This window comes from Mustelus asterias, chromosome 4, assembly GCF_964213995.1.
Source record: "Mustelus asterias chromosome 4, sMusAst1.hap1.1, whole genome shotgun sequence".
Taxonomy (NCBI): Eukaryota; Metazoa; Chordata; class Chondrichthyes; order Carcharhiniformes; family Triakidae; genus Mustelus; species Mustelus asterias.
The window spans coordinates 67,356,749-67,376,011 of NC_135804.1; the positions used below are offsets into that span (position 1 = coordinate 67,356,749).

A 19,263-nucleotide genomic window follows, 5' to 3' on the forward strand; every position below is an offset into this window, starting at 1 on the left:
CCTTCGTTGTCCAGTACTTCCCCGGAGCGGAGAAGCTACGGCATCTCCTCCGGAGCCTTCAACATGTCATTGATGAAGACGAACATCTCGCCAAGGCCATCCCCACACCCCCACTTCTTGCCTTCAAACAACCGCACAACCTCAAACAGACCATTGTCCGCAGCAAACTACCCAGCCTTCAGGAGAACAGTGACCATGACACCACACAACCCTGCTACAGCAACCTCTGCAAGACGTGCCGGATCATCGACACAGATGCCATCATCTCAAGCGAGAACACCATCCACCAGGTACACGGTACATACTCTTGCAACTCGGCCAACGTTGTCTACCTGATACGCTGCAAGAAAGGATGTCCCGAGGCATGGTACATTGGGGAAACTATGCAGACGCTGCGACAATGGATGAATGAACACCACTCGACAATCACCAGGCAAGACTGTTCTCTTCCTGTTGGGGAGCACTTCAGCGGTCACGGGCATTCGGCCTCTGATATTCGGGTAAGCGTTCTCCAAGGCGGCCTTCGCGACACACGACGGCGCAGAGTCGCTGAGCAGAAACTGATAGCCAAGTTCCGCACACACGAAGACGGCCTCAACCGGGATATTGGGTTCATGGCACACTATTTGTAACCCCCACAGAGTTTCACTGGCTGTCTTGTCTGGAGACAATACACATCTTTTTAGCCTGTCTTGATGCTCTCTCCACTCATGTTGTTTTGTTTCTTAAAGACTTGATTAGTTGTAAGTATTCGCATTCCAACCATTATTCATGTAAATTGAGTTTGTGTCTTTATATGCTCTGTTTGTGAACAGAATTTCCACTCTCCTGAAGAAGGGGCTTGCAGCTCCGAAAGCTTGTGTGGCTTTTGCTACCAAATAAACCTGTTGGACTTTAACCTGGTGTTGTTAAACTTCTTACTGTGTTTAGAAGATTGACAGGCAACTTCATTGAAACCTATGATGTTTTTAAGAGGCTTGACAGTGTAAGCACAGAGGGGTTGTTTCTCCTGGTTGGAGAATCTAGGACAATCTAGGACTCTTGGGATAAGGAGTCAACCATTTTGGACTGAGATAAGGAGAAATTTCTTCCTTCAAAGGGTTGTGAATCTTTGGAATTCTCCACCCCAAAGGGTTGCAGATGTTCCATCATTGAATACAGTTAAGGCTGAGATAGATGGATTTTTAGTCTCTGAGGGAATCAGGGGATATGGGGAATGGGCAGGATAGTGGAATGGAGGCAGAAGATCAGCCATGATCATACTGAATGGTGGAGCAGGCACGAGGTCCACTGCACCATTACCATCACTGTCAGTGTCACTGGCACCGTCACTGTTGCCATCACCACATGCATTACCCTATGGTAATATAATCAAGGCTTAGTTTTAAGGCTGATTAAATTGGATATCCTAAATTAAAGAATTGGGCACATTAAAATCAAACACAGTCAAACCTTGGGCAAATACACAAACATGTCTGGGCCTGACCCATCAATCACCCATCAAAGGTCGTTGCACTCTATTGAGACCCAACAGGAGATCATCGCACCCCATTGAAATGCACCGGCCTATTGTTAGAAGCCCAGATCGGCCAGACTTTCTGTCACTGAGAGTACCTTATCTGACAACAGGTTACATGTAAACAACAACATGGAGATGGACACCTGGGGGCGGACCCTGGTGTCCTGTCAGGCAGACATCAAGAAACCCAATGGGTATTGGAACCCCCTCCTGGGACCTCATTGGCCGGAAGCCAGAGAAGTTTCTGGAAAGGCAAACAGGCAGGGGGATAAAGGTACACATCTCAGACACACCAGCAGCGAAGACTCGACGAGGGAGGCGACCTTGACCATTCAGAAGACTGACCAGAGAAGGAAGGAAGGAAGAAGCTGCCATCGAGACTCACCTTTGTGACGACAGACCAGAGGGACTCAGAGAATCGAGCCTGCAGTTTAACCAAACCAGCTTTGCGGGTTGTATACTTGAATCTGGGGTATCCTCTTGTTTTATGTGAGTAATTTAAGGGTTAATAGTGTTATTATTAATAAACTTGTTGAACCTTTACTTGCGTTTGTCCTTTGTCCATCTTGCAAATAAGGGCACTGGGGTAAAACATTGGAGTAAGCAAACTGGTCGAAAGTATCTGAGAATTAACAGGTACAACAACCCTCACCAGCACCACTAATGCCTCTTTCAACTTCATCATCACCTGTATTACACACAATTACTCTCACCCTCGACATCACCAGTATTGATAGCCATACTGTCACTGTGCTGAACAAGACTATATCTCCCCATGAGGGAAGGGTCTCTAGGGATATATGTCATGCCTACAGTTGGCGCAGCCTTGTGGCTGTTCCTTGTGTGGTTGTCAGCAGGCTACGTCTCTATGGAATGTACCGTCACCATGTCTGATTCTGTTTTTAGCTGAAGACCACTCTCAATGTAGGCAATGTTTCCAGGCAGAATCTTCCCCTCAGAAACCAAACGATCATTCCAACTCTGTTGTCATTGCAGATTGAAGATGGGGGCCTAACACATTGTAGTCCAGGAGAATCTGGATCATCCTGAGTTGGGCATTTACCCATTGAGCTATTGAGCAGTCTAGCATTTTGTTTTAAGAAGTGATAACCCACAGGACTAGGATGAAGAGACAACGCAATGATTTGTTGCTGAGTTTTGTTTACCTGTGATCGAGTAAATGAGAAGACATGCGATCATGGAGAGCACAGAGATGAGGATCCAGTGGGATAGCTTCCTGTTTTGCATGCTGCTATAGATTGCGACACTAGCTTCATGACACTGGAACATAGACACAGGGATCTGAATCAGAACACTGAAAATAGACAGCTATTTACTTCATATGCATCTTGTCAGACTTTCCGATCAGAAATACTTCCCTAGCTAACAAATACTGACCTCAGTGTCTTACTTTACATTCAGTGGGATTTGTACCATGAATGAGAAAGAAAGAAATAAGTTGCATTTATCTGTCTGTGTGGAGTTTGCACATTCTCCTCGTATCTGCGTGGGTTTCCTCCGGGTGCTCCGGTTTCCTCCCACAGTCCAAAGATGTGCGGGTTAGGTTGATTGGCTATGCTAAAAATTGCCCCTTAGTGTCCTGGGATGCGTGGATTAGCGGGTTAAAATATGTAGGGATATGGGGGTAGGGCCTGGGCGGGATTGTGGTCGGTGCAGACTCGATGAGCCGAATGGCCTCTTTCTGTACTGTAGGGTTTCTATGATCTATCTATGATTTATATGGCACCTTTTACCTCCTCAAAATATTCTGAACAGCTTTTGATGTCAGGGTAGTATTTTTGTGGCGCTGTTGTAATGTGGAAAACACATCAGCCAACATCTACACACAAGAAATAGAAGCAGAAATAAGCCATCAGGCCCTTTAAGCCTGCCCCATCACTCAATACAACCATGGCTGGTTTAGGCCGACCTCAACTCCTTTTCTGTGCCATTTTCCCATAGCCCTCCCTTTCTCAATCTATCAAATACTTGTCCACCTCCACTTTGAATACTTCTAGTTATCCAGCCTCCACCACCCTTTGGGGCGGAGAATTCCAGAGATTCACCACCTTCTACAAGAAGAAGTTTCTATGCACCTCAGTCTCCTTTATCTTGCAGCTATGTCAACCTTTTTCGAGACTTTCCCGCTAGTGAAAACATATCATCTATCCTGTCAAGCCCCCTAAGGAACTTACATTTGTGAATAGGGTCACCCCTCACTGTTCTGAACTCCAAGGGATACAGATCCAGACTATTTAGTCTCTCTTGATAGGACAACCATCTCATCCCAGGAATTAGCCTGGTGAATCTCTTTTGGACTGCCCCCAATGTTACTATATCATTTTTTAGGAAAGGGGATTAAAACTGCATGTAGTATTCCAGGTGAAGCCTCACTAACATCCTGTACAATTGCAACAAAACCTTCCTATTTCTAAACTCCAACTGCTTTGCAATAAACGCCAAAATGTCATTTGCCTTCTTAACTACTTGTTGGATTTGCTTGTTAGTTTTTTGTGATTCATGCAGAAGAACATTTAGATCCCTCTGCACTTCACTCACCTGCAGTCTCTCTCCATTTAGATGATAATCTGCCTTTTGATTTCTCCAAGTGAAGTGCATGACCTCACACTTCCTCACATTAAATTCATTTGCCAGGTTTTCGTTCAGCTATATTCCATGCAGAAACATAATATCCTTCAACCTATCTTCGTATCATTAGAAAATTTGCAAATCTTAAATTCTATTCCTTCCTTCAGGTCATGAATGTAAATAGTGAACAATTGCAGGCCAAGAACTGATCCCTGTGGCACTCCAGTGGTTACATCTTTCCACTCTGAAAAGGATCCATTTATTCCAACTCTGTTTTCTATGTGATAGCCAGTTTTCAATCCATGCTAACACACTTCCTCCAGTTCGATGGACTGTTACTTTATGCACCAACCCCTTACGTGGCATCTTTTCAAATGCCTTTTGTATATCTAAATACACTACATCTCTGGTTCCCCTCTATCTACTCTCTCTATTGTACCCTCAAAGAATTTGAGCAAATTTGTCAAACACGATTTACCTTTCATTAAACCAAGTTGGCTCGGTTGATTATATTCAGCTTTCCTAAATGATTAGCTATTTCTCTTTGATTATTGACTCCAGCGACTTGCAAATAAAAGATGTTAAACTAACTGAGCTATAGTTCCCTCCCTTCTTCCTTTTTGAACAAGGGAATCACATTGGCTGTTTTCCAAACTTCTGGTACCCTCCCAGAATTTAGCAAGTTATGAAACATTTCAACCAATGGGTCCACTATCTCTGCAGCCAGCTCCATTAAACCTTTAGCATGCAATTCATTGGGTCCTGGCAACTTGTCTGCCTCTAGCTTTTTGAGTTTCTCTAATACTCTATCCCTTGTGATTGGGACTTTGGTGAGTTCTACCATGCTATTTGAAATCAGCCCATCTGATATCTTAGGGATATTTGCAATGTCTTTCACAGTGAAGACTGATGTAAAAGGAACTATTTAGCATATCCGCCATTTCTTTTTTGCTGTTATCACTTCACCCACCTCATTTGGTAGAGGTCCCATATTTATCTCAGCCACCTGCTTCATATTATATATATATACCGAAACTCTTACTGTTTGTTTTTATGCTACGTGCAAGTTTTCTCTCAAAATTCATTTTGTCCCTTCTTAAGAACTTGAGCGACTTTTGCTAGCTTCAAAAAACAGCAATAAGACAATGTCCAGATAATCTTGCTTTGATGATGTTTTTTGGGGAATTAATCATAATTAGAGTGCTGAGGAGAATGACCCACTCTTTTCCAAATGGCACTGTGGGATCTTTGATGTCTACCTGAGAGTGAAGATGGTTAATGAGAAATGGCACCTGCCAAAAACTCAGCACACTCTTAGTACCAGACAATGTGTGCCCACCTCAATAATCTGCTCGAGACTCAGAAGTGGGCTTAATCATGTGATCTACTGACCCCAAGGAGAGAATGCTACAACTGAACTTCAGGTAAAAGAATATGAATGCCGGCACCAAAGCTGGTGGAAACTGCTGTACCGTTTGGTGCATATAATCAATGTGGAGACATGAGGTGTGAGGTTGAAGCACAAATGAAAAATTGGAGTTATTTCTGGGACTACTGCAGACGCTATCAGACATTAAATATTTCCAAAATAAATCACTGACCTTTCTACCCCTCAGGTAACATCTAGGCCAACCAGATGGCACCAAATCCAATCAAATAGCACCAATCCCAATTAGATAACACAAATCCCAATTAGATAACACCAATCCCAATCAGATGGCACTGATTTTCCACCTCAGGGAATCCTTGCTGATCTATCCATCACATCAATGGTCATCCAAAGGGATTGGCAAATGTTCAATGCTGGCTAACACTGGCATCAGATGGAAATATGTTTTAAAACTACTTTGCGTGTTCTTCCATTAGTTACTGAGACTTTGATAGTGGATTGGTTTTTGGGAGGATTGTAATTCAGCCACCCGATCCCCCACCCCCCTCACCTTGCTGGTTGTCTGAAGTTTTTGTGCAGACATTGTTCTCAATTGGGGAGACCCCACCCCTGAGGATATTCACCACCAATTAGAGGCATAGAATGTGGATTGCCACTTGGAGAATGACTAGTGAAGTGAGAAGAATTGTTTTGTGCACAGACTGTCATTACAATGTAGAATTCTTTAACTCCAGTGGCTATTTTGGGGTGAGGGGGGTGAGCCATTTACCACTCAGCTGTTCATATCCTGACCAACCTGTGAACAAGGGACACTCGCTTTACACATGAACTGGACCCTTCAGCCAAGGAGTTAATGTTGTCAAAGATACAGAATGTGGAGTCCAGACTTACCACTGGCAGGGGCCAACCCTATTGGAGCATGATATTTCGGTGCTAGATAGAACATTCACCATGACACCTCAGCTATGGCTCTCTTACCTGGAATCCAAAGCAGATTGTTGGTACAACTGTGAACATAGCTGTCCATGAAGAAACACTGAGGGAATGAAACAAAATGGTACTTGGAATGAGTACCTGGCATGGAATAAGGGAGATATGATATATAAATGTGACCTTTTTACATGCAGGACAGTCAATTTATCTTTCTCCCTCTATTACTTCATTTCCCACTCTCACTCTATCATTCCCCCTTCTCACTGCTTCCCTCTTCCTCGCTCCATCGTTCCCTCTCCCTTGCTCCACCGTTCCCGCTCCCTGGCTCCATCGTCCTCTCTCTCACTCCATCATTCTTGCTCTCACTCCATCATTCTTGCTCTCACTCCATTGTCCTCTCTCTCAATCTTCCTCTCTGTCCATCATTCTGTCTCTCATTCTGTCATTACTTTCACTCCATTATTTCTCCTTCTATTGCTTTGTTCATTGCTCCTCCTTTCAGACATCACTTCATCTTATCTCCATTCTTCTGGCTTTCATTCAGCCTATTCCTGAGGCTGGAATGACACTGTCAGAGAGAGATCCTGTCTTCACTGAATGGAGCCCTTCATGACCTAAAGTGTCTGCTACAATAAAAAGATGTGGAGATGCCGGCGTTGGACTAGGGTAGGCACAGTAAGAAGTCTCAACAGGTTTATTTGGTAGCACAAGCCACAGGAGCACTGCCCTTTCATCAGGTGAGTGGGAGTTCTGTTCACAAACAGGGCATATATAGATACAAACTCAATTTACAAGATAATTGTTGGAATGCGAGTCTTTGCAGGTAATCAAGTCTTAAAGGTACAGACAATGTGAGTGGAGAGAGGGTTAAGCACAGGTTAAAGAGATGTGTATTGTCTCCAGCCAGGACAGTTAGTGTGATTTTGCAAGCCCAGGCAAGTCGTGGGGGTTACAAATAGTGTGACATGAACCCAAGATCCCGGTTGAGGCCGTCCTCATGTGTGCGGAACTTGGCTATCAGTTTTTGCTCAGCGATTCTGTGTTGTCATGTGTTGTGAAGGCCGCCTTGGAGAACGCTTACCCGAAGATCAGAGGCTGAATGCCCGTGACCGCTGAAGTGTTCCCCAACAGGAAGAGAACACTCCTGCCTTGTGATTGTTGAGCAGCGTTCATTCATCCGTTGTTGTAGCATCTGCACGGTCTCCCCAATGTACCATGCCTCGGGACATCCTTTCCTGCAATGTATCAGGTAGACAACGTTGGCCGAGTTGCAAGAGTATGTACCGTGTACCTGGTGGATGGTGTTCTCACGTGAGATGATGGCATCCGTGTCGATGATCCGTCACGTCCTGCAGAGGTTGCTGTGGCAGGGCCGTGTGACATCGTGTTCTCCTGAAGGCTGGGTAGTTTGCTGCGGACAATGATCTTTTTGAGGTTGTGCGGTTGTTTGAAGGCAAGAAGTGGGGATGTGAGGATGGCCTTGGCAAGATGTTCGTCTTCATCGATGACATGCTGAAGGCTCCGGAGAAGATGTCATAGCTTCTCTGCTCCAGGGAAGTACTGGATGACAAAGGGTACTCTGTCCACCGTGTCCCGTGTTTGTCTTCTAGGGGGTCAATGCGGTTTTTCACTGTGGCGCGTCGGAACTGTTGGTCGATGAGTCAAGCGCCATATCCTGTTCTTATGAGGGCATCTTTCAGCATCTGTAGGTGTCTGTTATGATCCTCCTCATCTGAGCAGATCCTGTGTATACGGAGGGCTTGTCCGTAGGGGATGGCTTATTTAACATGTTTAGGGTGGAAGCTGGAGAAGTGGAGCATCGTGAGGTTATCTGTAGGCTTGCGGTACAGTGAGGTGCTGAGATGACCGTCCTTGATGGAGATACGTGTGTCCAAGAATGCAACCGATTCCGGAGAGTAGTCCATGGTGAGTTTGATAGTGGCATGGAACTTGTTGATGTCATCATATAGTTGTTTCAGTGATTGTTCGCCATGAATCCAAAGGAAGAAAATGTCATCGATGTATCTGATGTACAGCATTGGCTGAAGGTCCTGTGCGGTGAAGAGATCTTGTTCCAACCTGTGCATAAAGATGTTGGCATATTGAGGTGCGAATTTGGTCCCCATGGCGGTTCCGCGTGTCTAGATGAAGAACTGGTTGTTGAAGGTGAAGACATTATGGTCCAGGATGAAGCGGATGAGTTGTAACATTGCATCTGGAGATTGGCAGTTGTCGGCGTTGAGTACTGAGGCAGTTGCAGCTGGCCAACATTGTCTACCTGATACGTTGTAGGAATGGATGTCCCGAGGCATGGTACATTGGGGAGACAAAGAACAAAGAACAGTACAGCACAGGAAACAGGCCCTTTGGCCCTCCAAGCCTGTGCCGCTCCTTGGTCCAACTAGACCAATCGTTTGTATCCCTCCATTCCCAGGCTGTTCATGTGACTATCCAGGTAAGTCTTAAACGATGTCAGCGTGCCTGCCTCCACCACTCTACTTGGCAGCGCATTCCAGGCCCCCACCACCCTCTGTGTAAAAAACGTCCCTCTGATATCTGAGTTATACTTCGCCCCTCTCAGCTTGAGCCCGTGACCCCTCGTGATCGTCACCTCCGACCTGGGAAAAAGCTTCCCACTGTTCACCCTATCTATACCCTTCATAATCTTGTACACCTCTATTAGATCTCCCCTCATTCTCCATCTTTCCAAGGAGAACAACCCCAGTCTACCCAATCTCTCCTCATAACTAAGACCCTCCATACCAGGCAACATCCTGGTAAACCTTCTCTGCACTCTCTCTAACGCCTCCACGTCCTTCTGGTAGTGCAGTGACCAGAACTGGACGCAGTACTGCAAATGTGGCCTAACCAGCGTTCTATACAGCTGCATCATCAGACTCCAGCTTTTATACTCTATACCCCATCCTATAAAGGCAAGCATGCCATATGCCTTCTTCACCACCTTCTCCACCTGTGTTGCCACCTTCAAGGATTTGTGGACTTGCACACCTAGGTCCCTCTGTGTTTCTATACTCCTGATGACTCTGCCATTTATTGTATAACTCCTCCCTACATTATTTCTTCCAAAATGCATCACTTCGCATTTATCCGGATTAAACTCCATCTGCCACCTCTCCGCCCAATTTTCCAGCCTATTTATATCCTGCTGTATTGCCCGACAATGCTCTTCGCTATCCGCAAGTCCAGCCATCTTCGTGTCATCCGCAAACTTGCTGATTACACCAGTTACACCTTCTTCCAAATCATTTATATATATCACAAATAGCAGAGGTCCCAGTACAGAGCCCTGCGGAACACCACTGGTCACAGACCTCCAGCCGGAAAAAGACCCTTCGACCACTACCCTCTGTCTCCTATGGCCAAGCCAGTTCTCCACCCATCTAGCCACTTCTTCTTGTATCCCATGAGCCTTAACCTTCTTAACCAACCTGCCATGTGGGACTTTGTCAAATGCCTTACTGAAATCCATATAGACGACATCCACGGCCCTTCCTTCGTCAACCGTTTTTGTCACTTCCTCAAAAAACTCCACCAAATTTGTAAGGCACGACCTCCCTCTTACAAAACCATGCTGTCTGTCACTAATGAGATTGTTCCGTTCTAAATGCGCATACATCCTGTCTCTAAGAACCCTCTCCAACAACTTCCCTACCACGGACGTCAAGCTCACCGGCCTATAATTTCCTGGGTTATCCCTGCTACCCTTCTTAAACAACGGGACCACATTCGCTATCCTCCAATCCTCAGGGACCTCACCCGTGTCCAAAGAAGCAACAAAGATTTCCGTCAGAGGCCCAGCAATTTCATCTCTCGTCTCCCTGAGCAGTCGAGGATAGTTGCCATCAGGCCCTGGGACTTTGTCAGTTTTACTGTTCCCTAAAAAACCTAACACTTCCTCTCTTGTAATGGAGATTTTCTCTAACGGGTCAACACCTCCCTCCGAGACACTCCCGGTTAACACGTCCCTCTCCTTCGTGAATACCGATGCAAAGTATTCATTTAGGATCTCCCCTATTCCCTTGGGTTCTAAGCATAATTCCCCTCCTTTGTCCCTGAGAGGTCCGATTTTCTCCCTGACAACTCTTTTGTTCCTAATGTATGAATAGAATGCCTTAGGATTCTCCTTAATCCTGCCTGCCAAGAACATCTCGTGACCTCTTTTTGCCCTTCTAACTCCCCGTTTGAGTTCTTTCCTACTCTCTCTGTATTCCTCCAGAGCTCCATCTGTTTTCAGTTGCCTGGACTTAACGTACACCTCCCTTTTCATTTTAATCAGATCCTCAATTTCCCTGGTTATCCACGGCTCACGAATCCTACCTTTCCTATCTTTCCTTTTTACAGGCACATGCCTATCCTGCAGCCTTATCAATAGTTCCTTAAAAGACTCCCACATGCCAGACGCGGACTTACCCTCGAACATCCTCTCCCAATCAACATCCACCAATTCCTGCCTAATCCGGCTATAGTCAGCCTTCCCCCAATTTAGCACCCTGCCCGTAGGACAGCACTCATCCTTGTCCATTACTATCCTAAAGTTAACCATGCAGACACTACGACAATGGATGAATGAACGCTGCTCAACAATCACAAGGCAGGAGTGTTCTCTTCCTGTTGGGGAACACTTCAGCAGTCACGGGCATTCAGCCTCTGATCTTCGGGTAAGCGTTCTCCAAGGCGGCCTTCACAACACGCAATGCAGAATTGCTGAGCAAAAACTGATAGCCAAGTTCTGCACACATGAGGATGGCCTCAACCGGGATCATGGGTTCATGTCACACTATTTGTAACCCCCACGACTTGCCTGGGCTTGCAAAATCTCACTAACTGTCCTGGCTGGAGACAATACACATCTCTTTAACCCCTGCTTAACCCTCTCTCCACTCACATTGTCTGTACCTTTAAGACTTGATTACCTGTAAAGACTCGCATTCCAACCATTATTTTGTAAATTGAGTTTGTATCTATATATGCCCTGTTTGTGAACAGAACTCCCACTCACCTGATGAAAGGGCAGTGCTCCGAAAGCTTGTGGCTTGTGCTACCAAATAAACCGGTTGGACTTTAACCCGGTGTTGTGAGACTTCTTACTGTACAATAAAAAAATCCAGAGTGCAGTTTTATAGATTGATTAAATATTGCTTTAGACAAAGGTATTCAAGCATGATAGAATCAAGGCAGTTGCTGCAATGTAGATATTGATTGGCTATAAGATAATTGAACAGTGAAACAGGATCTAGGGGCTGAATGGCGTACTTCTGCTCTTTTGTATCTATGATTGGGTATCCGATGTCTAACACACTATCGCTTTGTGACAATCTACTACTTTATAAAGACCTCTGGGGATAGAGAGCATTGGACGTAAAATGAGAATCACTAAGGATTAATTTCTAATGATAAAGACAACACACATTGTTCAAACGCTGTGCCAGAACAATCAAAAACATTAAAGATAATTTGCTCTGGATGAGAATCTTTGCTGTTTCTCTGATATGCTGTTAAAAATGACATAGCTACATTATTAAATAACAATTCAATAGATTGTTAAGCATTCTAACAATAGTTACCATTGATTCTATGCGACGCCCTGAGTTTCGTTCATCCTTACCTGGAGCTGTGATGTCCGGGAATGGAATTGGATTCTTTCATCAGGTAGAATTTCACAACGACCATAATGGTTAAATATGTGGCAGCCAAAGTCCCCAGGATACTGAGCCAGGAGAAAGACAAATCAGCAAAAAATGAGGAAAGATTACGTTCAATACGGAGATAAAGGCAGCTAGGCACACAGCCGCATATACCGACAGACACCCACACACAAACCCCTAAACACATGCAACCACACATACACTCACACACTCTCTCACAGACATTCTATTTCATGTGCACACACACACACTCATATAGACCATTACACACATTCACACACACACACACTCACCCACACAGTATCCAGGCTTGGGCTGACAAATGGAAAATGATATTCACGCCACACAAATGTTAGGCAATGGTCATTTCCAACAAGAAAGGATCTAACCATCACACGTTGATATTCAATGGCATTACCATCACTGAATCCCCACTATCAACGTCCTGAGGGTTAGCATTGACCAGAAACTGAACTGGACTAGCCATATAAATACTGTGGTTATAAGAGCAGGTCAAAGGCTAGGAATCCTGCAGTGAGTAACTCACCTCACTGACTCCCCAAAACCTGTCCACCATCTACAAAGAGCAAGTTAGGAGTGTGATGGAATACTCTCCACTTGCCTGGATGAGTGCAGCTCCAACAAAACTCAAGAAGCTCAACACATCCAGAACAAAGTAGCCCACTTGATTGCTACTCTTTGCACAAACATTTAGTCCCTCTACCACCGATGAACAGTGGCAGTAGTGTGTACCATCTACATGATGCACTGCAGGAACTCATCAAGGTTCCTTAGGTAGCACCTTCTAAAGTCATGGCCACTACCATCTAGAAGGACTAGAACAGCAGATACTTGGGAACACCACGACCTGAAGGTTCCCTTCAAGTCACTCACCATCCTTACTTGGGAAAATATTGCTGTTTTTTCACTGTTCCTGGATCAAAATGTAGACTGGGAACACAGACTAATTGGTGGGACGGTTGAGGAACAGTGGAGGATTTTTAAGGAGATTTTTCTCAGTACTCAGCAAAAATATATTCCAGTGAAAAAGAAGGAATGTAAGAAAAGGGATAACCAGCCTTGGATAATTAAGGAAATAAAGGAGAGTATCATATTAAAAACCAATGCATACAGAGTGGCCAAAATTAGTGGGGAACTAGAAGATTGGGAAGGCTTTAAAAAACAACAAAGAACTACTAAGAAAGCAATAAAGAAATTAAAAATAGATTATGAAAGTAAACTAGCACAAAATATAAAAACTGATAGTAAAAGTTTTTACAAATATATAAAATGGAAAAGAGTAGCTAAAGTAAATGTTGGTCCCTTAGAAGATCAGAAGGGGGATTTAATAATAGGAAACGAGGAAATGGCCGAGGCCTTAAACAAGTTTTTTGTGTCGGTCTTCACAGTGGAGGACACAAATAGCTTATCGAAAATTGACGGTTGTGGGACTGTAGGGGGTGAGGACCTTAAAATGATCACTATTACTAAAGAGGTAGTGCTGGGTAGGCTAATGGGACTAAAGGTAGACAAGTCCCCTGGTCTGGATGGAATGCATCCCAGGGTACTAAAAGAAACTGCAGAAGTAATAGCAAATGTATTAGTTGTAATTTATCAAAATTCACTGGACTCTGGGGAGGTGCCAGCTGATTGGAAAACAGCTAATGTAACGTCACTGTTTAAAAAAGGAGGTAGACAAAAGGCAGGTAACTACAGGCCGGTTAGCTTAACATCCGTAGTTGGGAAAATGCTGGAATCTATCATTAAGGAAGAAATAGCAGGACACCTGGAAAAGAATGGTTCAATCAAGCAGACGCAGCATGGACTCATGAAGGGAAAGTCATGTTTGACTAATTTACTGGAATTTTTTGAGGATATAACGAGTGCGGTTGACAGAGGGGAACCGGTGAATGTGGTGTATTTAGATTTCCAGAAGGCATTCGATAAGGTGCCTCACAAAAGGTTGCTGCATAAGATAAAGGTACACGGAGTTGGGGATAAAGTGTTAGCGTGGATTGAGGATTGGCTATCTAACAGAAAGCAGAGAGTCGGAATAAATGGGTGCTTTTCCGGTTGGCAATCAGTGACTGGTGGCGTGCCGCAGGGATCGGTGCTGGGGCCTCAACTATTTACCATATACATAGACGATCTGGAGGAGGGGACCGAGTGTAGGGTAACAAAGTTTGCGGATGACACAAAGATGAGTGGGAAAGCAAATTGCGTGGGGGACACAGAGAGTCTGCAGAGAGATTTGGATAGGCTAAGTGAATGGGCAAGGATCTGGCAGATGGAGTATAACGTTGGTAAGTGTGAGGTTATCCACTTTGGAAGGAATAATAGTAAAATGGATTATTATTTAAACGGTGAAAAATTACAACATGCTACTATGGACCTGGGGGTCCTTGTGCATGAATCACAAAAACTCAGTTTGCAGGTGCAGCAGGTAATCAAGAAGGCAAATGGAATGTTGACCTTTATCGCGAGAGGGATGGAGTTTAAAAGCAGGGAGGTCATGCTGCAACTGTACAGGGTACTGGTGAGGCCGCACCTAGAGTACTGTGTACAATTTTGGTCCCCTTATTTGAGAAAGGATATATTAGCTTTGGAGGGGGTACGGAGGAGGTTCACCAGGTTGATTCCGGAGATGAGGGGGTTCGCTAATGAGGAGAGATTGAGTAGACTGGGCCTGTACTCATTGGAGTTTAGAAGGTTGAGGGGAGATCTTATAGAGACATATAAGATAATGAAGGGGCTAGACAGGGTAGAAGCAGCGAGGCTATTTCCACTTACAATGGAAACAAGAACTAGGGGGCATAGCCTCAAAATACGGGGGAGTCAATTTAGAACAGAGTTGAGGAGGAACTTCTTCTCCCAGAGGGTAGTGTATCTTTGGAATTCTTTGCCCAATGAAGTAGTAGAGGCTACCTCGTTAAATGTGTTTAAGTCACAGATAGATAGATTTTTAACCATTAAGGGAATTAAGGGTTATGGGGAGCGGGTGGGTAAGTGGAACTGAACGCACTATCAGATCAGCCATGATCTTATTGAATGGCAGAGCAGGCTTGAGGGGCTGGGTGGCCTACTCCTGCTCCTATTTCTTATGTTCTTATGTAAAATCCTGGACACTGCCGAACAGCACTGCGAGTGTACCTACACCTCAGGGACTGCAGTGGTTCAGGAAGGCAGCTCACCATCTTCTCAAGGGCAACTACGGATGGGCAATAAATTTACAGTGCCAGGGACCTGGGTTTGATTCCCGGCTTGGGTCACTGCCTGTGTGGAGTTTGCACATTATCTCCGTGTCTGTGTGGGTTTTCTTCGGGTGCTCCGGTTTCCTCCCACAGTCCAAAGATGTGCAGATTAGGTTGATTGGCTATACTAAATTGCCTCTTAATATCAGCGGGAGTCGCAGGGTGAATCATGGGATTACATAGGGCCTGGGTGTGATTGTTGTCGGTGCAGGCTCGATGGGCCAAATGGTCTTTTTCTGCACTGCAGAGATTCTATGATATGATGATACACACTGTCACACACACTGTGACACACATATATAAACATACTCACACCATGACACACATACATAAACACACATTCACTCACACATACATATAGGGGGCGATTCTCCAAGCCTGCTGCACTGCTTTTGTAGTGCAGCAGGCTGGGAGACATCAGCGGCAGCCATTTTGCGGGTTTCCTGCGGTGATGTTTCCTTGGCTTCCAGTGATGGGGGGATTGCAGGGCTGGCCAGTGATCTGGAGGCTGACAATGGGTGGGCACTGCGCATGCGCCGATCTCCACACTGACAGATCGGAGCAGGCGCAGTGATCTGCTCGGCACTATGCTGCCAGCCTCTCGGGTGGGAATAGGCTCCGCCCCCGATTTCCAGAGTAAACCACGCTAAGGCACTCTGTGATGCACAGAGTGTCAGAGATTCATTCTGGAAATCAAGCTAAAAAAAACCAGCGGGATTTACTCCCATTTTCTCGCACGTTGGGAACTTAGAATTTTTTTGGGAGAATCCTGGCCATACACACACACAAACACTTACAATATGCACACACAAAGAAACTCTGTCATATACACGAACAAACACATACACAAACACGCACCCACATACACTCACAGACATACACATACACATACACACACAAATACACTCACACATGCACTGACAAATACACTCACTCACACGTACCCAATCTCTCACACACACAATCACTCACATACTCACTCACACACACACACTCTGTCTCACACTCGCACAGAGTCACTCACACACACAGTCACTCACACATTCTCACACAGGACTGGACTTCCTGGCTGCACTCGCATCAAGGCCGGAAGTTCATACCCAAGATCAACACACCTTTGCATGGTCTGCCGAACTTTCTGTTCTGCCAGTTACAGTCCCCATGGAAATTTCTCCCGTACTCTGTCACGCACACAATCACTCACACATACACACACACAATCACTCACACATACACACACACAATCACTCACACATACACACACACAAATACACTCACACACACACACACACACACACACACACACATGCACACGCTGACACACATGCACACACACACAAATACACTCACTCACACTAATACACTCACATGCACAATCTCTCTCTCTCTCACACACACACACACTTTGTCTCACACTCACACAGTCACTCACACACAATCACTCACACAAGCTCACACACTCAGACACACACTCACACAACGCTGACACACGGACACACAATCACTCACACTCAAACACACACCAGTTTACCTCTGAGCTTTTGTACATTTATCTTCATTTGGCAATGACTGACCCATTTATAACCATCACTGTGGGTATTCGAATATATTTAGTGTGCCCTACATTGATTCCTGAGCAAGTATCTTGCTGTTATCTATATATTTTACCACATTAGATCACCTGTGCGCTTTAAAGATTTCTATGTTTTGATTTTCTGCTGGCAATATTGAGGAGTATTAGTCACTGATTATCCTTTTATAGTTTTCTATTCCTACAGTTGTCTCTTCTGACAGTTTTCTATTGATTTACCTTATATTGATTCAAAGAAGGCTGATCTAATTGGGGTAGTTTGGATGATTTAAAGTATTTGACAGGGTCGATTGTGAGAAACTATTTCCTCTGGTGAGGAGTCTGGATTAAAGGGCCTAACCTTTAAATTTGAGCTTGGCTGGTCAGGGTGATGCCACACAGAGTAGAAATCGAGATATCTGCCCCCAAAAACCCGTGGCTGAGGGTCAATTCACATTTTTAAAAAATGAGTTGAATAGATTTTTATCAGGTGGGAGAATTAGGAGCTGTTGAATTAAGGCAGAAGGATAAAGTTACAATTAGGCACAAAATCTCCCATCAGATTTGGAGCCCCAGTGTCCAATCTTGAGCAGATACCCCATTACCTGGATATGTGGGAAAGATGTCGACTTCCAATCCACAATGGAAAAGCAATCACTAAGGCCATCACTAAGGAGAAGTTTCTGGGGAAACTGAAAGGCCTGAAGATGGATAAATCACCTGGACCCATTGGACTACACCCCAGGGTTCTAAAAGAGATAGCTAAGGAAATTGTGAAGGCATTGGTGGTGATCTTTCAAGAATCACTGAAGGCAGGGAGGGTACCAGAGGACTGGAAAGTAGTTAATGTAATACCGCTGTTTAAAAAGGGAGGGAGGCAGCAGATGGGAAATTATAGGCTGGTTAGCCTGACTTCGGTCATTGGCAAGATTTTAGAGTCCATTATTAAAGATGAGATCGCAGAATACTTGGAAGTGCATGATAAAGTAGGACTGAGTCAGCACGGCTTTGTCAAGGGGAGGTTGTGGTGAACCATAGTTGGTTACCATTATGAGTACTGAACCATAGATGTTCAGCACTGTGGGTATTTGTAGATATGTTACTGTTGTCACTATTGGGGTTAGGGTTGGGCTGTTCTACCTGTTGATATTGTTCTGTGGTACACTCCAGTTGGCTCCGCCTACCTGGAGAAGTATAAAGGTCACTGCACTGCCTGGTGACCCTTTAGTCTGGGATTGTATTGTATATAGTGTGCTCCTTTCTTGTTAGTAATAAAAGCCTTTATTCCCCGGGTACAATCTAGCCTCCCGAGTGATTTAATCGCGCATCAGAGGTCATGTCTGACAAATCTGTCTGAGTTCTTTGAGGAGGTAACAAGGAAGTTAGATAAAGGAGAACCAGTGGATGTAATTAATTTAGATTTCCAGAAGGCCTTTGACAAGGTGCTGCATAGCAGACTGTTAAAGAAGTTAAGAGCCCATGGTGTTAAGGGTAAGATCCTGGCATGGATAGAAGATTGGCTGACTGGCAGAAGGCAGAGAGTGGGGATAAAGGGGTCTTTTTCAGGATGGCAGCTGGTGACTAGTGGTGTGCCTCAGGGATCAGTGCTGGGACCACAACTTTTCACAATATACATTAACGATTTGGAGGAAGGAACTGAAGGCACTGTTGCTAAATTTGCAGATGATACAAAGATATGTAGAGGGGCAGATAGTATTGAGGAAGCAGGGGGGCTACAGAAGGACTTGGACAGGTTAGGAGAGTGGGCAAAGAAGTGGCAGATGGAATACAATGTGGAAAAGTGTGAAGTTATGCACTTTGAAAGGAGGAATGGAGGCATAGACTATGTTCTAAATGTGAAAAAGCTTAGGAAATCAGAAACACAAAGGGACTTGGGAGTCATTGTTCAAGATCCTCTTAAGGTTAATGTGCAGGTTCACTCAGCAGTTAGGAAGGCAAATGCAATGTTAGCATTCATGTCGAGAGGGCTAGAATCCAAGAGCAGGGATGTACTTCTGAGGCTGTATAAGGCTCTGGTCAGACCCCATTTGGAGTATTGTGAGCAGTTTTGTGTCCCATATCTAAGAAAGGATGTGCTGGCCTTGGAAAGGGTCCAGAGGAGGCTCACAAGAATGATCCCTGGAATGAAGAGCTTGTCATACGAGGAACGGTTGAGGACTCTAGGTCTGTACTCATTGGAGTTTAGAAGGATGAGGGGGGGATCTTACTGAAACTTACAGAATACTGTAAGGCCTGGATAGAATGGACGTAGAGAGGATGTTTTCACTGGTAGGAAAAACTAGAACCAGAGGGCACAACCTCAGGCTAAAGGGACAATCCTTTTG

At 44.8% G+C, this 19,263-nt stretch overlaps 1 protein-coding gene across 1 annotated transcript in view; it reads right to left on the reverse strand.

Moving 5' to 3' along the window:
- slc38a8a (solute carrier family 38 member 8a) overlaps positions 1-19,263 on the reverse strand; it is an 83,976-nt gene that overhangs the window by 15,085 nt on the left and 49,628 nt on the right. The window contains exons 4-6 of the mRNA XM_078212022.1: positions 12,058-12,159; positions 6,477-6,534; positions 2,686-2,800 (exon numbers count right to left, since the gene is read on the reverse strand). Coding sequence (XP_078068148.1) covers positions 2,686-2,800; positions 6,477-6,534; positions 12,058-12,159 — 275 coding nt within the window. The remainder of the gene's footprint in view (positions 1-2,685; positions 2,801-6,476; positions 6,535-12,057; positions 12,160-19,263) is intronic.